The 20,472-nt window shown below is 42.0% G+C and overlaps 1 protein-coding gene across 1 annotated transcript in view; it reads left to right on the top strand.

The window, feature by feature from the left end:
- The window catches only part of MAP4K4 (mitogen-activated protein kinase kinase kinase kinase 4), an 85,694-nt gene that overhangs the window by 25,705 nt on the left and 39,517 nt on the right, over nucleotides 1-20,472 (top strand). Inside the window, exons 2-10 of the mRNA XM_009578073.1 lie at nucleotides 2,082-2,207; nucleotides 3,012-3,122; nucleotides 5,930-6,020; nucleotides 7,557-7,687; nucleotides 9,989-10,043; nucleotides 12,445-12,523; nucleotides 14,485-14,660; nucleotides 15,336-15,408; nucleotides 15,878-16,088. Of these exons, the coding sequence (XP_009576368.1) occupies nucleotides 2,082-2,207; nucleotides 3,012-3,122; nucleotides 5,930-6,020; nucleotides 7,557-7,687; nucleotides 9,989-10,043; nucleotides 12,445-12,523; nucleotides 14,485-14,660; nucleotides 15,336-15,408; nucleotides 15,878-16,088 (1,053 nt within the window). The remainder of the gene's footprint in view (nucleotides 1-2,081; nucleotides 2,208-3,011; nucleotides 3,123-5,929; nucleotides 6,021-7,556; nucleotides 7,688-9,988; nucleotides 10,044-12,444; nucleotides 12,524-14,484; nucleotides 14,661-15,335; nucleotides 15,409-15,877; nucleotides 16,089-20,472) is intronic.

Genomic DNA, 20,472 nt, shown 5'->3' with positions numbered 1-20,472 from the left:
TGTTTTGTTTGTGGGGGGGGGGGGGGGGGGCGGTGTCGTTTTTTAAATTATTTTATTTTTCAGAAATAGATGCTGTCTAAGCATTTCATTTTGGCTGTTACAATAGATAAACATGAACAACCTTTAGGACATCCTGCCCATTGTATTGTAAAAGCTATTGTGTTCATGTGCTGAGGGTAGGAAAAAATTTTTATATGAAAAATCAGTACAAAATAGCAGATTAATCCAATTACATATATTAAACTATCAGCGAATAAGTCCCAAACCATTAGAGTTTAACAAAGCTCCTATTACAGTATTTTTGCCTAAATTCAAAGTTCAGTGTGGTAGTTTCTAGTAAAGCATTTCTTCTTCTTCTTTTTTTTTTTTGGCATATGGTCTAAATCAATAAAAAAGATCACACAACAGCAAGGACAACATAAGCAGCTGAGGAAGCACCGAGTTAGCTTTTGGCTCAAAAAGCTGTTCTGATAATGCTTTCTCCCACGGCTGCTGTTCACTGAGAACTTTGGTTTACAAGATTATTTTACTGTTTTGTTCAGTGTTCCAGAAATACACAGTATTTTACTTTAAAGATGCGTCATGAGAAGATTTAAGAATAGTTTATCCCTGGTGCATTTTGGAGATTCTCTCATAATGATTTACGAGTAAGCTCTGCATCCCACTATTAATGTGTTTGAAATAATTGTTTGCTTTGTAGCATAGGGTGGTTTCTTTTGCTAAAGCCATGTGTACCAGTGTGTATAAATAGTTAACATGTACTTAGTATTAACATCTGCATATGTCGTAAATAGGGTATTTGATTGCTAGCATGGTACAAATTGCAAGGAAGTTTAAGGCTTAAAATTTTCTCATGTAATCAGCTTTGACATTACAGGATAATCAAAATACGTGCTACCGTTTCCATCAGGCAGCCACCCTAGGGAACAGAGGTTTCGGTTTCTTCCTGGAATCAATTTAAGGTAGACATTTTCCCCCTGGATATCTAAGGCTAGAAAGTTGTGGAGCAAACGGAGGTTGTGCCTAAAGGGGTAAACCAGCTGCGTCTTCATTTGTTGCTTGAGAGGTGCTGGATGAGGCCTCCCGCTGTCTAGGTGTGGTAAGAGGGAGATGAAGGAGGGATGGTGGTGGGATGGTGTCTGCTCCTTCTTCTCTGGTGTCTGCTGGCTGCCTGCTCAGACATTACCTCAAAACGTGCATGGATCCTTCCATGCAGCGTGTCCTACTGTCACTTCAAAAACGGATTGTGGATGTTTTTAAGGAGTGGTTGCATAGTGTTAGCCATTTCAGCTCTTTGAAGGGACGACCTCCTTTCACCTGAGCTGCTCTCTGCTATGCGGGGGGGGGGGGGCGGGCCGGGGGAAATCCTTCCCTCCGCCTTTGTGTCCCAGCATCCTGTTTATCGCCCGGGCTCCTGGCCCTCTCTTCCTGATGCACTTGCTCTTCCTCCACTGAGGCAGATGGAGGAGGAGGAAACTTGTGCATGAGGCGAATGCCTTGTCTGCGCAGCGAGAGGAATTCCTGATCTCCACCTCTGCTTTCCTGCGCCAGCCCCGTGCTGGCAGTGAGGTGGGACCCTGTCGTCCCCACCGTGGGGGGACCAACCTCAGAGGCTGCGCTGAGCCACTGTCTGGCATTTAAATAGAACTGTTTGCAATTTTCAAAATTAAAGGAAAAAAAATTAGGAAGATGGAAATGATACTCCTCTATCATGAAGTCACAGATTTTTCCGGTTTTCTAGTTCTCTGGGTTACGTAGAATACAAGCCTGCTAGCTATGTATTTGCCTAAGGTATTACAAGCATAGGGTTTTTAAACAGATCCTGTCCTGCGCCATCATTGGATGAAGTCCAGTGCATGCTTCATTTGCTTTTTTGCACTTCTAAAAACTTGGGAAAGTAAAGGTCTGTTTTAGACCGTGTCAATAAACAAGATTTTGATGGCATGAATATAGGATGTGTTTACTGAGCATGATGAACTTTTATAAATTGAACTTTTTAAAAATCTACTTGTGTGAAAGAGAAGAGGAAATAATAAGGCACATCATGTATTAAACATATGTTTTTTGGTTTTTTCCCAAAGGACGAAGAAGAAGAAATCAAACTGGAGATTAATATGCTAAAGAAATATTCTCATCATAGAAATATTGCAACTTACTATGGTGCTTTCATTAAGAAGAGTCCTCCAGGACATGATGACCAACTGTGGGTAAGCAGATATTTTTCAAGCATGTTCATAAGTCTTTCCCTTTTGGATATAGTTTGAGGATGACAGAAATATCACATTATGGAAAGACAAACTAATAGAATTTGGTGCTTGCCTGATCAGATAGATAAGTGAATCACATAGGCTAATCATGCATCCTTAAGAGGATGGCTGAACCAAGATTTGCTATTAGCGATGGATTTGCTCTTTAAGTAACCTTTTTTTCCCCATCTCACAGATGGATAGTAACATGTTTCATGGGAACAAGGCAGACGAGCTGAGAAGTAAGAATGTGTGGCTGTAAAAAGAAAGCTGCACTTGAGAATTGTACCCATTACATTACTCTTCCCACCTCACCTACACCCTCTAGAGGACTGAAGTTCGGGTTTGAAATGGCAGGGTACAGACATCAGTGCATGTTTTTCCATAAATAAATGGGAGTTAAAGAATAAGATGTGTTGCAATGGTGTGATCAGTTTGATTCCTTCAGTGCTGGATGTGCTCTTACTCCTGTTGCTGCTAATGCATTTTGCATAGCTGAGCAAATCCAGATTCCCAGCATTAAATTACAGTGATTAAATCAGTCCTTGAAAATGTGGTAACTGATGTGAGACATATTCCATATATGTCTGACACACATTGGAGACATTTGGTTTGAATCCGTTTTCCAGGAGGAGATGTAAAGTAAATGATATTCTCTGCTTCACAAGGGTTTCCCAAATCAATGCTGCAACCTGATTATTTTGCTTTGCTAGACAGCTGGGAACTGTGTTTAATGTTGGTTGTATGCTGATATTTGTTTTGCAGCTTGTTATGGAGTTTTGTGGAGCAGGCTCTATCACAGACCTTGTGAAGAACACGAAAGGGAATACTTTGAAAGAAGACTGGATAGCATATATCTCCAGAGAGATTCTCCGGGTAAGGAAAATAGTCTGCTCCACTTGAAAACACAGAAACAGTCTTACAGAGATGTAGCCTAGCTTGAGGTTCTGCAAGAAGCTGTTTCTGATCAATTCCATTAGCCATGTCATCACTTGGAGAGTGCGTAGGAGCAGATAGATGTCTGCTCCGCATCATTTAACTCAGTGTGAGTTGTACTGTATTGTAACAGCAGCCTTGCAGAAAATAGCAATTTTTAGCCATGAGAAGCCAGTGGAAGAACCAGTGACCTTACCTATTGTAGAGGCTGTGAAACAGTGTCCATAAGACACAGTTTTTGAGAAGCCTGAGGTTGTAACAGTGTCGTAACACAATAGGGTGTGGAATGGGCTTTTCCAAATATGCTTGCAGCTGTCTTTCTCTGTTCCTAATCAAGTCTGTGGAGGAAGGGAGTTGTTGACTCAGGCCAGCAGTCAGGACTTCTGTGCTGCGATGTGCTCGCATACTAGGTATTCCTGCAGTCTATCTAGAGCAAGCAGCTACGTTGTACGTGGCTGTGCGTTGTGGAGTGGTAGCAGGCGGCACTGCAAAAGTTTCTCAGGAAGAGGGATGCCACTTACAAGTTTTTCTAAAACTGAGGCTATAACTAATTACTCCTCATATTTAATTTCCAGTTGGTACAGTTTAAGTGCTTTTTGAATTGGCATTTGTTTGCTGCGCTAAGTAAATCTGGTATGGTTTTCCTCGTGCTTTTTTGTAAAACAAATTGCCTCCTACCCATACCACTACACCACTGGCTCTTGCATAAATCAATGCTGCTGTTGTCTGTGTTACACATTTGCTCTGCCTTGGCGATTTTTAAGACGGTGAGGGAGGGAGACGTACGATTCTGGTCTCTTGCTCTAATTCCGAATGCTAGGAGAGAGTCCAGCTGCTGGCGTTTGGGCTGGCACATTTTGAGTTGTTTACGAGGGAGAAGAAAAGTTGAATACCTACTGATGGCTGAATTTCAAATCAAATGGATAGCATGCTTTAATATGAGGAAAGCTAACTTCTGCAGGACTGATCTTATGCTTGATTTGAGAACTGCGTGACCTTGGAGGTATTGCATGCTATGTTGCATTCATTCTAGGTTCTCCTTAGGTAAAGTAGCCACGCTCGCTGAGAAGAGATAAAAATGATTTACCTCAGAAAAGAGTTAGGTGAAAGCTGTTTTCTCATTCCTGTGAGAGATTTGCAAAAGGAGCCCTAATTGCTTGCTGGCAGGAACTGGAATATCTGGAAAAAAGGAATGCTAAACTCACATTGCTATGAGAGATTGCAAAACCTGATTCAATACCGAGTTTGTCAGAGATGGAGGAGAGAGGTTGTGTAACAGAAAGTTAAAATGAGCTAGTGTGCCAAAGATTGGTGCAGGTGGAGACACAGGTGAGGGTTGACCCAGTGGATCCCTGCATGGTTGGGGGGGCCTGGGGACTGCAGGAGAATGGAGACGTGCCCTTCTGTCTCCTCCCAGCCGTTCGCAAACTCAGATGTGTTTTTTCAGTAAGGTTAGATGGTACTCTGGAGAGAACAGACGATTATCTTTCTGGCTGGATTGGTGTAGCAAAAGGCTTTAAAAAGTATCTTGTGTGAAGCTGTGGAAAAGCCTTCATTTCTGTGAAAAATAAGACCACACTTAGCACTAGCAGCCAGCGAAGGGTCTCGGGGACATCAGCCGTTCACTTGGTTCGCTTGTGACATGTGTGGGGAGGAGCTGTGGATAGTGGTTTTTTTTGTCACGCTCATTAACTGTTTTAAAAAAAGAAAATAGCCCAATGGTTATGTAGGCAAACTGGTAAATGATCATTTAATGAAGAACATGTGTTAGGAAATACTTCTCTACAGCAACCACTACACTCTTAACCTCTTGCAGCTGTAAAGGTTCTATTTCTTTATTTTTCGTAAAACATAAAAGCCTGTGAGGGCAACACGAACAGGCAAGATGATCCCACTGGAGACTACAATTTTCCGAGCAGAGAGCTGAGGAGAAACCAAAATACAGGCAGTTGCTAAGAGGGTTGCCTGTTGTTCTCCCAATTACATTAGAGAGTAAAATGCAACATATGTCTTCCTCAACCCTCCCTCCACATGGCTAACGCTTTGGGGCATGCATCCAGGTGCTGTCTCAACAAAAAGCACCGTATGCCAGGAGGTTTTGTTTCCTTTGGAAAGTATAATGCTCATGCTTTTTTTTTTTTTTTGGTCTTTTGCATGTTTTTTTTTCCTGAGGAACAATTATCTGGCTTCATATTTATGGAGGCTAGAGAAGAGAACTGCAGCTTTGTAGCAGAGCTTTTGTTTGTCATCAGTCGTCCCTTGCCCTCAAACAGAACTGCCAGTCCATCACCCTCCCACCCCCTTCTCGGGGGTACATATATGCATGCTGATGCTGCCTCCTTTCTCCCTCCACCCCCCTTCCCATGCTAAATTCTGGGTGACCCTGTGTGTGTCAGATGTCAGTGACGTACGCTGACGCTGATGTCATTTATAGTGTCATTGCATGGAGACTTTCTGGGAGCTGAACTTTCTTCACATGACAGCTGAGAGGTGTTTGCACAGTGCAGATGTTGGGCTGTATTTAGGTACAGCGTGTGCATGAGGCCTGTGTCTCTGCTCCATTACCAAAAGCTGTGCGGGTGGTATGCTGCTACAAGGCTCCCGCGGGTCCCATTGCACCCAGCCACTGAGCGAGAGCCTGACACCCAGTTCTATGGGCTTTGGGGGTGCTGGGTACCGGTAGTCTGTTGCTAAGCCAAGAGCCTAACTCTGAATGTCCTCTCCTTCCTCTCCTCTTCTTGATGCAGGGGTTGGCACATCTTCATGCCCATCATGTGATTCACAGGGATATCAAAGGGCAAAATGTGTTGTTAACAGAGAACGCAGAAGTGAAACTCGGTAAGTAGGCACGCACGTCCACTTCCTCATTCATTCAACCTTTGTTTTCTGATGTTCCTAAACTGATTTTATCCTCTAAGAGCCCTGGGACATGTTCTGTAGAATGTGCACTCTGTCACTGCTCCCATGTGAATCGAGGCCCTGCACGTATTTCCTCTTGCTTTGGGAGGAGGGCATGCATTTTGTTAGAAGATGTTGGCTTTCACGCCAGAATTGGTGAGGTGACCGTTTTGTGCCTCCCACTGAGCAGTGTGTGACTTGAGTTCGTTCTGATTCCCTTTATTCTGGACTTGGGAAGTGACAGGAGTCACTCTTTTATTTGGCTTTAATTAAAATAGCACCTGCTGTGCAGGTTCTGGACACAGAAATACGATCTGGGCAGCACACTCGGGGGAGCTGTGGCATCAAGTTCAAAACGCAGTTCCAGCTCTGGCGTGCTTGCCGAAAACCATGCTCATCCCTGGCCTCTTCTCTCCCTTCCAAGTGGACAAACTCTTTTTTTCCTTCTCTCTAATCTGTCTCTTCCAGTTACCGCACACTTTAACTTTCTGTGTTTGTATCACGCTACATTCGCCACCTTTTTTTGGTTAAATATAGAGCCATGCTGAAGCCCTCCCACCCAGCCCACATCCCTTCTGTTTTGCATTACACCTTCCTGCAGCATGAGGCATGGGAAGATGTCCCGGCTGCTGGAGGAGGAAGCTCTCAGGAGAGCTTTCCTCCTTTTGGTCCAAAGTGGAGCACGGTAACTACCAAACCGTTGTTCCCACCGAGCTCATCTACACCAGTTTGTCAGTGTTGCTCAGATGATGGATGCGGTGAAGCGGACACAGCCCTCCTAGAGCAGTTGCAGTTACTGGTGTAGAAAGGCATATATCACTGTTGTTGTGAACGGGAGAACCAAAGGGAGGACAACACCCTTGTAATGTAATTGCCCTGTAATGAAATGGGCATCTCTTTTGCAACCCGTGTGCATATGTGCTCAAAGTTGGCACCCCTTAATAATCCTCATCTTTTGCTCCTATTGACGCATCTGCTGTGTGCATTAGAGCAGAGAGCAATTCACTGAGCAACAGATTATTTTTGCTGTCTGATTTTAGAGTGGAAAAGGTGGACAGCTGAAAAGGAGACATGTTCATGCATGTGGTTTTCCCATAGCATGAGAGGTACCTTTGGGAAGCAGCTCCCTCTCTATAGGCAAAGGTGCTTGGCTTCACCAGTTGGGAAGGGAATAGCCCTTCTTCAGCCTCCCACACAGTATTTTTGCAGCTGTACGCTCCCTTCTGTACAGCCAGGCCGGTGAGAGGTGCAGGAGAGGTGGTCGTATGCTGCCATGTCTCTTGAGGCTTGTGGCCCAAGCACGTTGCATGTGAACCACAAGGGCTTGGCTGCCTCAGTATTAATTATCATATTTCTCCTCTGCGTGGTCCTCCCACGTGGAACATCCACAGGGTTTTATTTCCAAATCACCTTACAGAAGTAATCACTGCACTATTTTTCCCCTCTTACTTTATTTTGCTCTTTTCCCACCTGCAGTGGATTTCGGCGTGAGCGCTCAGCTGGACAGGACAGTTGGCAGGAGAAACACTTTCATTGGAACTCCGTACTGGATGGCTCCAGAAGTTATTGCCTGTGATGAAAATCCAGATGCTACGTATGATTACAGAGTAAGAGAGTCCCGTTCACAGGAAAAAAACCGCTCCAACACACAAACCCCCTACACTTGTAGTATGAACATCCACGAACGATGGCAGTTTTTGAGACTTCTTATGCTTTGTAGGAGTAATATTATTTTGTGTAGGTATATTCTTATTACAGGAGTACAAGGCATGGGTTACTGCTAAATTGTGACCTTTAACAGTTGCCGTTACGTGTATTATCATAGCTTCGAGATGTAAGGAGTAGGACTTCAGTGTGCTGTAGGTACTCAGAGAAGGCAAAAAAGAGTTTAACTGGAAACGCTCGTGTTCTCGATTTGTATAATGATTGTACTTTAAATTGTGTTAGACTATGTCCCAGTTATTGTAGTAACCCAGAACAATGCGTTTTAGGTGTTGCCTTAAATAAAACCACCGTCTGGAGAGACAGTGAAGTACAAAAGGAGCTCTTTAAACTGTGCCTATTGCTGATTTCAAGATACATATAGAAGTTGATAAAAATTTATCCATCGCAACATTTCTCAACAAAGATCATTTTTTACATAGTTTGCTGCAAGCCAAAGATTTAATTACTGCAAAACCGTAATTGGCTTGTTGATATTTGCACTACGTTTAAGAATATTATGTATGTGTATTTAAAGTTAAATTTCTTCAGTGAAAGCATCCTGTAATCTTAAAAGTTCTTCTTCGCTTGCTTTAATGAAAGCACAAGGAAAGAAAAAATGTGAAAATATGCTTTTTAAAAAATCTTCACTTAGACTAATGCAGTTGTTCCAGCTTTTAACCTAGAAGGGCAACAAAGATATCAGAAAGCCTGTGATTAAGGCCTTACAATGAATTTTAGAGCTGAATATCAATTATATCAATTTGCTGAGATTGATAGTGGTGTTAGCTATCAGTATGTTTGTGTATGTCTAAATCTATTTAAAAAAAACAGGTAATTTGAGTTGGTGTTTTTGTATCTTTTGACTAAGATTGATCAGATTGATCCTATTTCTCTTGATTTAATCGATTTTTACATCCATCAGCTCATTGTACTAAAGATAATGCTTTATATCTTTGCAGATGGAGTTATTAGGAAGGAAGGGTGGCTATTAAATGATCTAATAAAGGAGAAGAACTCTCTGCAATATTTGTTAATGCAGTAGTGATGTGAAAAATAACTCCTCCTGCCTCTGAAAATACCTGTTTATTGTTCCTGGTGGAGCCTGTAGGGCTCTTTCCCCAAAAAAATTCACAGCTGAAAGATTTTGTAAGATCATGAGGCTGTGCAGTTTAGCTTAAATGGCTGGATTGGACCAAGAGGAAAGATTGCCTTGCTGGGTCTGAAAGTGTGATCATTAGAAATGCTTCTCTGCTTGTAGTGTAAGAAGAGCTTATTTGCTTATTAGTTTCGAGTAATTTTTTAAAAAGTCATTATTGTAACCAGAAATGAAGACTGCTTTGTTCAAGAACAGCTCTCTTTCAGCAGCCTTCTCCAGTGTTTTGCCCCTTAAGCTGTGGCGGTCTCTGGAGTTGGTTCCTTGGCAGGACTCTTCCAGCTCTTGGCTGTGTGTGATCCTCCTGGCTCTTGCCCAGGCTCTCCCTAGTCAGGGGCGCTGGCCAGAGGTGGTACCTCGAAAGGCTCCCACTGAAGGACTGTTGTTCTGTAACATTTTGAGCAAAGCTGAGATGGTAGGGAAGGATCGTTTGCTTTGGCTCCAAGCAATGTATCCAACAGAGGCTTCTTGCAAGTTTAGTAGTGATGGCTATTCCCCTAGATAAAACTATTATTTGATTACTGGGACTAGAAAAGAGTTCAGGACTGGGTATATTCCACTAATCTGTATTTGTTTGTTTATTTACTGGTTTAGACACTGAAAAAGGCCTGCCAGGTTTGTTTCTTTCTACCCTGCAGTCTTCATATCTCCATCTTTTGCTTGGAGAAATGGGTACAGTGTTTTCTGTGAGTCTACTGTAGGGAAATGTTCAGTCTTTTGTAAACAAGGATTGAAAATTCTGTTGTTTCATAGACGTAGCTTTGGGGCCAATGTATCTTTCATTATCGTAATGTGAATATATTTTTATGTGTTATTAGAAAGGGTTGTTTGCACACTCTGTATGAATACGTGCGTGCATTTGTGTATATATATGTATTATATGACAAGTAGGATTTTATGACACCATTACAAAAAAAGAGTAGCTTATATTATTTAAATAGCCTTGGTATTTGGTTTCAGTCTCACCTACAGGGCCTCTGTAAATAGTACTGTCTTACTGTCTGAATGGTAAATCCACCTACTAACATATGGTCTCTCTCTTTTTATGCAGAGTGACCTTTGGTCATGCGGCATTACAGCCATAGAGATGGCAGAAGGAGCTCCCCGTAAGTGATACGTGTGCTTCTCCAGTGGGCTGATTGAGACTGAAACGTATACTTGGGAGATGCTGGTTGTAATCTAAGCCTAGTTTGGAGGTTTCTGAAAGTATCCTCATGTAATTTCGGTTCTCTTTGGTTTTGCCTGCCCTATAAATATAAAATCCCATAAATAGCAATGCTTTTGATAAAGATAGGATTGTGTTTAAGCACTACAGTGCAGACTGCAGTAATTTAATTTCCATGGTAGGAATATTTGGAAGCTAATCAAGCGGCAGACTTCCTTCCTATGGGTAGTATGTTGTGTTTTGGAGTTGTGTCCCAATTTGTGTATGGCCTGGCCTGGGATGCTGAAACCTCAGCCAGGGAGAGGTGCAGTGGGACCTTGAGAAATCCGACCTTAATGAAAAAAGCGTCTGTAGCAATTGTTTCTGTGTCAGCTTTCCGTGGGTCTGGGTGATGGTAACATTGCTTCTCCTTTTGTTTCTATTCGTCGGTGGGCGGTGCCCTTAGCAGTGGCATAACTGAAACTGTAAATCTGTTTTCAACACATATTATTGACCTTAATGCTCCTTGCTTGAGAATACTCATCAGTTGATACGAGTATTTTTGAGACAGAAACCTGGAAACCAAAAATGCCCAACTTTTTATAGCTTATTTTCCCCTCACATACTTAGTCTTTCTGAATATCAAGTTAAACAGCAGATATGTGTGAGGAAGTCAGAAGGATTTAAAAAGACAAGAAATTAGGCGTGATGTTTTGACTTTCAATGGTAATTTTTATGAAAATCCTTATTGAACTAGCAAATATGCTTACCCCCAACCCCAACTGGAGCTCTGTATTTAAAAAATAACAGCCTAAGGTACCTAAGAGTGAGTTAATTCAATTTTTTTACACATAAACAACCACCATACCACAGCCCAGCTTGAAACCTCTGTCTTTGAAATAATCATGTTGAAATGAAGTATTGACATTTTCCTACCTAAAAAATGGTCATTTCATTATAGCCACTGCCTGCTTTTTTTTCGTTGTTGTTTTTAATGTAAAATTTATAAATCGAAGAACAATGCTCTTGTTTTGATTCATGTTTTAGGAGGTCTGATGGTTTGCAGGTTTTTTTCCCCGCTCTCCTAATTGTACGTTTGCATGAATGCCCATGTGAGAGCTGCTCCCAGGACACCTCAGCCAACGCTGTATTAACAGCGTTTGAGCTACCACTTGACCTCCTTTTTGCTGTACCTTTTTGTTCAGTGTATTGGGTTGCCTGGGTGGCTTTCAAGTGAAAGCTGTGTCTGTGGGTTTTGTAAGCCTGGAATTGGACAATAATATTTTTTCATTTCCAAACTGAAGCAGAGCTTGGCCCCTCTTTTTGTAAAAGCATAGAGAGGTATTTGAGCAGTAAGCAAAGATGCAACGTAAATGCTGAATAGCTCTTGCCTTGGTCTGTCCTCTGGCATGTGAGCTCTGCCTCCTCTTTCAGCAACAGCTGAAGGGTCCATCTCTAAGCTTGATGGTCTGATGGGATCTACAGGCATCCAAGGGGCTTCTCTGCCAAGGTTGTGGCCCTTTATTTCTGCATCCAGAATCCTCCTCATATCAATCTGTTTCTCCTGAATTTCTGCTGTGTGGAAAACGTTACCTCTTCCTGCAGTGATCATTCAGGCTGAGACTGATGGTGCAAGAGGTCAAGCATAGGAAGATGGCAAAAATAGAGGATTTGCTTCTAGCATCCTTTCTTGGGCAGCCTCCCTCCCTGCTCCCGTTTCCCTGCGTTGGCTCTGCTGTGGTGCTTTTGCTCTGGAGCAGGAGGAAAGGCTGTCCTTAATGGACTCCCAGTAAGTGTCGGCTGAAACCAAGGGTACTTCTTTTGACAAAAGTCATAGGTTTGCATTTCAGTTCTGCAGGGAATCCTTTTTTTGATATAGACTCTCCCATGCTTCAAAACCATCAGGCCTTGGAATAGAGAAAAGCTCCAAGTCTGGAGAAAAAAATGAGGCATCCTCCTTTAATTGCCTGCATAGTGGGAGAGGAGGGCAGGTGGAGTGAAGCAGTGACTGTGTCATTCTTCCCTTCTGCCATCATCTTCTCCCAATATTTTATTGACCGGAACATAAGTTATATGACTTGGGGCTGGAGGAGGGCTGCACACAGATGTTCCCATCATGGTTGAGTCTGAAGGTTAATAAATGCCACGATCTTTTTCTCTTTTTGGGGCCGCCCTTGCAACATTGAGCTGTGGAAAGGTTGTCATTTCAGGCCAATTCCATTTAGTTGTGTTGCTGTCTGCATCTGCTGCATGTGCGGTCAGGATGGTGGGAATGGTTGGGGAAGCTGAAGCCATGGTATTGACAGAGAGCAACTAAGACAACATCTATATGTTCCTGTTCGGTTTTGTTTTCTTTCCTTCAGCGCTTTGTGACATGCATCCCATGAGGGCACTCTTTCTGATACCCAGGAACCCTCCCCCACGGTTAAAATCCAAGAAATGGTATGTATTAGTTATATCTGGTTTGTAGCCCTTTTTGTAGCGTGATGTTTTCTTGTGTCTCATCGCATGCTGTTTTGTTACAACTTCCACAGAACTGTAAAGCAATTTAAGTTAGCAAAAATCACTCTGTTGTTATCTTCTGTGCCACTGAATCAAAGCATGAAATAAAAAGCATGCGTTGTTTATTTAGTTCTGTTTGTCCCAGAGAAATTTTATCTCGAATTGTGTGAAAATAAAAACCAAGCTTTTTTCTTGACAGAGCAGCATCTGTATTAAGGTGACAAATGGATCCATATTTTAAAAAATAAAATCCCGCAGCTCTCTTAATATGCAGTATGTTTTCTCAGATGTATCGTAACACAGAAACAGAACAGTACTATAGTGTTCTAGTTGCTAAGTTGAAAGGAGCTATTAAAATTAATGAAGGCTTTTACTATAATTATTGTAAACGATTGGAATTGAGTGTGCACTTCTTGCCAGCTGAGAAGAATCCATTAGTATCGGAGGATTTCCTCCCAGTTACTGGTTACAACTGGCGCATACGAAACAAAAATACTCCCTAGAAAGAGGTTTCGTATAGTTTGAATGGGATCACAGGATGCTGTGATCCTGTCAAAATAATGAAGTGGTTTGACTGCCTATTCAATATCAAGGTAATATAAACTTGGCTTGCTTGCTGGGCTTGGTATTTGCCTGGATTGACTTATTTATGCACTTGTACTGTCAAGGCATCCCTCTCCTTCTCTCACACTTGCTTTCTGCATGTTAAAGGAATAGAGATGCATATCCAGTGTTTGCATAGGCCTTTAGTTAACCTATTTATTTAGAATAATAACACTTAAGGCATGAGGAATAAAAAAAAAACAGCAAAGTTACCTTGAATTCAGCCTCTTAGATTACAGTAGGAAAGTGAAGCGATGGGTGGAAACAGTTGTTTTTACACTTAACCATGTAGTGGAGGTATTTGCCGCCCAAGCATGGGAGCAGGTTGAGAGCACCTAGCAATCAAAAAGTGACTCTGGCTAAAGCCAGCGCTGCTGTGACTCAACTGTTTTGATAGTATGCTCAGTGGCAGGTTATAAGAAAATAGGCCAAATGATGAAAAATGCAGTTTTGAGTATTTCCATTAGTGGCGTTTTGCAAGGTGGCTTGTTTGGTGACTTCTGTCTGGAGAGGTCCTCTTTCAAGAGTTCAGATGAAGTGCAAATTTAGGAAGGTGGTGCTCCAGCCTAGCTAACTCCCATGCCCTTTATGCAGTGTGCAGGAGGAGCTCAGACTGGTTCATGCCCTTAAATTGCATCAGTGAGAATTTGACCCCAAGTGTCTGTGTTGAACAGACAACACTGTTCGACACCCGCCTATTGTTCTACGAGGAACTGTGGCTCTTCAGGCAAAAAATAAAATAATCTTAAATTCTCAGAGACCTATTTCAGTGAGGCCAGGTGTGTACAAAAGCAGCGTGGTGCTGCTTGTGTCAGGGGAATGTTGGCCGCAGTTCTTGCGGCTTTGAGTGCGGCTGTTCTGAAGCAGACGTGCCCTTAGATAGCATGGGCAGGTGGAGACACACCAGAGCTGCCCTGCCCGTGCTCCAAGCAAGCTGGATGCTACCCAGCTGTGGTCCAGAAGTAGCAGAGCTGGGTTTGCGTGATTTGCCTTCACTAATAGATCCTGCCTTTCAGGGCAATTATGCCTGTGAAAGAGGGCACATTACTGTGAGGCTGTGCCTAAGCACTGCAGGTATGTTGGTATCGCCCTGTGTCCATCCAGCCCAGTGCTCAGCTGGAGCACACTCAGCTCTGTTTAGGAGGCACACTTGCAGGCAGCAGTTGTACCATCCTCTGGGACTTCATGCTCTTTGAGGAAAGGAATTAGACTTTGAGGAAGAACAGAAAAAGTGTTTGAGCTGAGTTTTACCTATGATCTTGTTTTGTTTTGGTTTTTTTCCCTCCCTCCTTTCTCAGGTCAAAAAAGTTTTTCAGCTTTATAGAAGGTTGTCTAGTGAAGAATTACATGCAACGACCTTCTACAGAACAACTCTTGAAACATCCCTTTATACGTGACCAACCAAATGAAAGGCAAGTCCGAATCCAACTTAAGGACCATATAGACAGGACCAGGAAGAAGAGAGGAGAGAAAGGTATGCAGCTTCTAAAAATCAAGTATTGCAGCTTGTTAAAAATACATGGTTTGCATTTTAAATTCCCACTCGTAGAAAAGCTCCAAACAACCAAAACCGTTGAAAGGTTCTTTTTTAATTCATATTTTGACTATCAGCAGGCTTTTAGGTTTTTTTCTGTCCTCTACAGAGAAAGTATCAATTTCAAGTGTCTTATTTTCAGATAGGTTAAATTTACTCTCTTCTGGGCCGCTGCCTCTTCCATACAAGCATTAAACAGTATTTAGGAGGATATTGGCATATATGCCTTTGCCTTTTTTGGTCTGTGGTAGGTTCATTCCTGGAATGGTGCCATAAATCAGACTCGCAGGAAATAACCCATCACAAGAGCTATGAAGCAAATGTCTTGGGCAGCCTGTTCTCTTTATTCAGGTGGTGCCGAGGTTCTCCAGGTGTCTTGTCTTACATATAAAACCTGGTGTCGTTCAGGGAATTTGCTGAAAGTCTGCTGCAAAGCACTGTGCTGCTTTACAAGTGTGGGAAGATGGGCTTGTATATGTAGAATGAGTTCTAGGGTCTGCAATAGATCTTCTCACTGAAGGGGGTAGGAAATGGTTCACTAAGGCGCTACCGCAACTCCCCACTGTCCTAAAATTAAAGATAAGCACTATCTAGGCCTTTGTTTCTTTCCCTTAGATGAGACAGAGTATGAATATAGTGGAAGTGAGGAAGAAGAGGAGGAAGTGCCTGAACAAGAAGGAGAGCCAAGGTAATAATTGCTTTTGGGAGGGCTTCGGGCAGTCCATGCCAAGTAAGTCTAAAGGTCTGTGATTATAAATCAGGAGCATGCTAAATTTCTGTCTCTTATTAAGTGCACGCAGAAGCCACACAAACCACCCAAAGGGTTTGAATACCTATTCTGTGACTGCTGAAGGTTTTAAAGCTCCCCCTCATATGGCTTAGAGCCAGCGACCTCTGGATGGAGGGAGATTTATGGCAAATATGATTGGTCAGGGGCTCCACAATGTCAGAGTTGGTCCTTATTTTGCTTGGCCTCATTTCACGCCTTCCACTGAGAGCGTGTTTTTGACATGCATCCAGTGTCTTCGCTCTGAAAGAAACGAGATTAAAATTTAACATCATGCTATATTTTATTAATGTTCCCCTACTTTGGAAAAGGTATTTAATGGCCCATCAGGCTTTATTGTACGGGAGGCTTTCACTTCCTCTTGTTGCAGTTCCATTGTCAATGTGCCTGGAGAATCAACCCTCCGACGTGATTTCCTGAGACTACAGCAGGAAAACAAGGAACGGTCCGAGGCCCTTCGGAGACAGCAGCTGCTGCAGGAGCAGCAGCTCCGCGAGCAGGAGGAGTACAAGAGGCAGCTGCTGGCAGAGCGGCAGAAACGCATCGAGCAGCAGAAGGAGCAAAGGAGGCGGCTAGAAGAGGTAGAGACAGGAGGCTGGAGCAAAAAAGCCCCTCTTCCGCTTGCGTTTCCCATTCCTGCGCCCATTTAAAAAGAGTTCCCTTTAGCCCCAGCACATCTCAGGAAAGAAAACAACATGTGCAAATCCACTGGCAAACGTAGAGCAAAGCATTTAAATCCATGTCTGGCTACTCGAATATGAGCTGTCTTCCAAAGCATTTGAATATCCAGCAGCTCCTATGGAGGCAACAGGAGCCAAAGCTGGGTTGTTTGAAGGTATCTGGGGGGAGGCTGTGTCTTGGTCTCTGTTCCAAAGAAGAGGCTACATGTCTAGACTTTAGGTAGCTGTAGAGAAGGGGAGACATTAATTATTCCCAGATGGATTTTTTTCTCAAGATTACTTTTTTTGGGGCCGTGACATGCTTCAAATTTCCCTTTAAAGCTTTCTCAAACATCTGCGTTTGGCACTCATTCATGGTAGGTAGAAGCCTATTTTTTTATGTATTACTCTCTCATGCATAGTTGCATGATGACTAAAAGCCACCTAGATTTATAAATATGATTTATAAATCAGTGGTAAAATTGTAATTCTGCAAAAATTACAAATATGTAAATCATACTTTTGTGATATGGTAAGTATGCAATTTGCATACACTACCTGAAGATAAAAGAAAATGAATGCACATGTACTGTATTGTTCTGTCATACTTTTCACCACCTAAGATCTCATGTGCGTTTATATATATGTAGATGGAATATGCAGTGTGAGCTTCAGAGGTAGGAGGATTTCAAAACAGTTCTTCAGGCCAGAGCTGGGTATGACACAGAGCTGAAGTGAAACCAATCCTCTGGCTCCTCAGGAAGTGCAGGGTCAAATTCCAGTCGTCCTTAAATGACCTCTCGCTTGAGTCGCTGTTTCAACTGTTCGCTTAGCAATGATGGAAAAACTACACCCAGTCTGGTTTTCCAAATCCTGGTAATGTTTAATGAGGACGCAACCAGGACCAAATGTTGATTTGCATCCCGTGGCATGTTTACGTAACAAATAATACAAAATTCCAAATAGCTTTTCAGGTCACATTATACTCCTTATCCCTCTTTTTCAATGTGCAAGTGAGTTTAGTGCTGCTATAAGGAGGGATTGGTAGCAAAGGCTTAGCCACACATGAAGCCAGGAGGAGGGACAAGGGGGAGGCCTATAAACTCCATTTCTCTTCTGTTTCTGCCCCACCCTTTTGAGATCGCCAATATAAACATCGTAGCTCTTCCAACTGTTTTTAGACTCTGGCTCTGTAGTGATTTTGCGGGGGGAGCAGGTAATAAAAAGATGCTAGGAAAACATGAAAATAAAATAATATATTGATATTGTCAAATGTGGGCAAAAGCTGAGATATGCTTAGCCTCTAAAATTTTTCTTAATATGGTAGTCAATGAGTTCTTTTAAATGCCCCTTTAATCTCTAAGGTTCTGCAGTCAGTACTTTTTTGGTGAGAAAGGGGGTTACGATTAAATTATCTAGGTCATTTAACTTTAGTAATCAGTGCACCCCTTAAAATCTGGAATTTATTTTTAAAATAAAGGAGATGCTGCTACTAGTAATGGAAACAAAGCAACACACCTCTTTGCTGCACAGAGTTGAACTTTTTGGGGATGTTGCAGAAATCATAATTTAATAAGCAATTAAAAAGAAAAGGCAGTTACCTGAAAGATATGTTTAATCAGTCCTGCTTTTTAAAATACAAAACAGAACTATAATTTCAGCAACCCTAAGACGGCATGTAATTTAGGTTGATGTATTACTGAACAAGGTTACACAGTAAACCATGTAAGGTTTGTAAGAGAAAAGCTTTTACCTTTTATTGAGTCTATGACCTCAGCCTGGTTCCCTTAGAAACATAAATATGAATGATGAGCTATAAATGTTTCCTTTTGCAGGTGATGGGGCAGGCATATTGTTCTTAAAGTGAATTAAAAAAAAGGCTCACACTGAGTTTTCAAAAAAACCCACTTAGTTTGTTGGATCTTGTGATGGAAAAATGTATGATCCCAAGTGATTTTTAACAAAACAGCAGTGAAAACAAGCTCTTTAAGATGGGGGAAGGGTGGTAGACACATATTTAGATAAACATCAGTGTTGTGACACAATTGAAGGCCAAAATATTGAAATGTTGTCACTTTGTCCTTAACTCACCCCCCCTGTTTTGATGAAGCCAGTAAACAATGAAAAACTTGGTAATGTGAGTTAAGATTAGTGTCAGGCATTGAATCTCTGGGCTTCCATCAGTTTGTTGACATTTTTACCAAGCCTTGCTTTCTTGTAATTTTTCCTTGTGTAGAGTAAGTGTGTGTTTGGGTATACCTGTCTGACATTCTTTGGGAAGAATTTTATGCATTAGATAATCTCCCTGGACAAGTTGCTTATACTTCCCCCCCTTCTTGCCCCCCCAGCTTCCTAAATTAAAATTGAGGGCTTGTTCTTACAATGCTGGCACAGAGCCTAGACAGTTTTGACCGAGACTGCAACAGGAACGGTGCTTAGGACATCTGCCAAAAACTGTAATTCTCAGCAGTATTAGAGAAAAGATTACTTTTTAAAAGGCATATAGGTGACTTCTAAAACTCGTTGTTGCAGGAACCTTATTATTTCTGTATTACTTAGGAGATGGAAATGATATGTGGTCAAAGTGCAGAAAATTACCTGAAACATTTTGGGAAGGGGATTGCGTATTAAAAAAGCATATAAAAAGCGTATAAAGATTAGTTGCATAAATATCAGCTACATGTCATATAAGTGTTTAGATGGTTAAAACAGGAAATCTGAGCTGTTCCAGGCTGTTCTGACATGGATCTATGTTTTCAGCAACGTGGAGACACCAGTGCTCAGTGTGACGGATATGGAAAGGCATTTGAATTTGTACTTTGCAAAACTGAGTCTGGTTTGGGAAATTCAGAACTGGCCATGGTGGAATCCCATACTGTGTGGACCTCCACAGTTCAGGATAACTTCATTAAATGATGTCTCTGTCCCTGATTATGAGAACCTAAGATGGATGTTTTTGAAGTGGTAGGTTATAGTTCCATTGGCAAGTAGTACAGTCCAGTAGAAGCAGATTTGTGGAGCACAATAATTAAAGTGCTGAGGACCCAGAGACTTCACCCCATGTGTTTGAAAACAGGAGGAGCTCCTTTGGATTAGCTGAGGTCTAGACTGCGTGCCTGCTTGTGGTTGGAGTGCATCTGCCTTTTTAATTGCGTCCAAAAGGAGTGGTTGGCACTCCAAGACATCTTCAAAATATGAAACAAAACCTGATAAGTGGAGGTGATTGGATGATTCACTTCAAAAGAGCACTCCTGATCTGAACCAAGATGCTAATGTAGGTGTACCTGCAGGCGATTTTTGCCAGGGCTTTGTTTCTTTTACAGAAGGGGAGATTATTCGTATCTACTTAATTTGAATTGCTTGCAGTTTGGATTGGTACTGAGTAAGAAGTTCTACTTCTGCTTTATCTCTAGTGTGGGCAAAGCGAAAGTCTCTTTTACTGATCTTTCCAATCCTCTTCCTAAGCTGATACCATGCTACCTAATTCTTTGTGAAAGAAATCATTAATATATGTATTTATCAACCTTCATCTGAATAAGACAGAGTAATAATATTTTATTAATATAAAATTAGAGGATCTATATTTATCTTCAGCATTTCACTGTGTGAAGGAGGTCCTGAATTCATTGGTATACACCAACTGCATGTGTAGTTGCATTGCCCCCTCCTGGTAAATCATGCTCTACTGCATGGTCTTCCAGTTTGGAGATGTTGGGTACCATTATGATATCATTATTAGTGCACCCTAAAACCAGACAAGGACCCAGAGTGTTGACACTGTATTTTCTGTATGGTTTTTTTGTTGTTGGCATAGAAAATGCCAATTTTGTGAACTGCAGAAATTTGAGGCAGTATGGGCTCTGTCAAAATTCTGTTTTGGCATCTCTGAAATTTCTTTGAAGAGTTCCTGCCCTTACCTTCTGGTTAACAGTTAGGTCCTTGAAAATAAGCTTTTCAGCTGATTGGTGCAAGAAAGTTGGTAATACCATATCCAACTAAAGAAGATCTGGATATACATCTGTAATTTCAGGGAATCCAGATCTATATCTGCTGTCTATTGGGCATGTATAGGAACAGTGTTTTACATCAGACCTTTTTCGTAGTGTGTGGTAAGAATTACAATGTCTGACTACCACACTTATTAAATTCAGAAGTTGAAGTTTTCGAAACGGAACACAGTGACCAGGGCTTTAGCGTGTCCTTGTGAAAGAGTCAGGAAGGTGACCTTGTGCCAACAGAAGGATGGTGGGAAGTCAGCTAAAGGGCTGCTTCTGAACCCAGCTCGCGTCAATGACATCAAAGCTGG

The sequence above is a fragment of the Fulmarus glacialis genome, unplaced genomic scaffold (genome assembly GCF_000690835.1).
Source record: "Fulmarus glacialis isolate BGI_N327 unplaced genomic scaffold, ASM69083v1 scaffold6190, whole genome shotgun sequence".
In the NCBI taxonomy this organism is placed as follows: domain Eukaryota; kingdom Metazoa; phylum Chordata; class Aves; order Procellariiformes; family Procellariidae; genus Fulmarus; species Fulmarus glacialis.
Note: the sequence above shows the minus strand (reverse complement) of the source record. Positions and strands in the feature narration are given on the sequence as shown.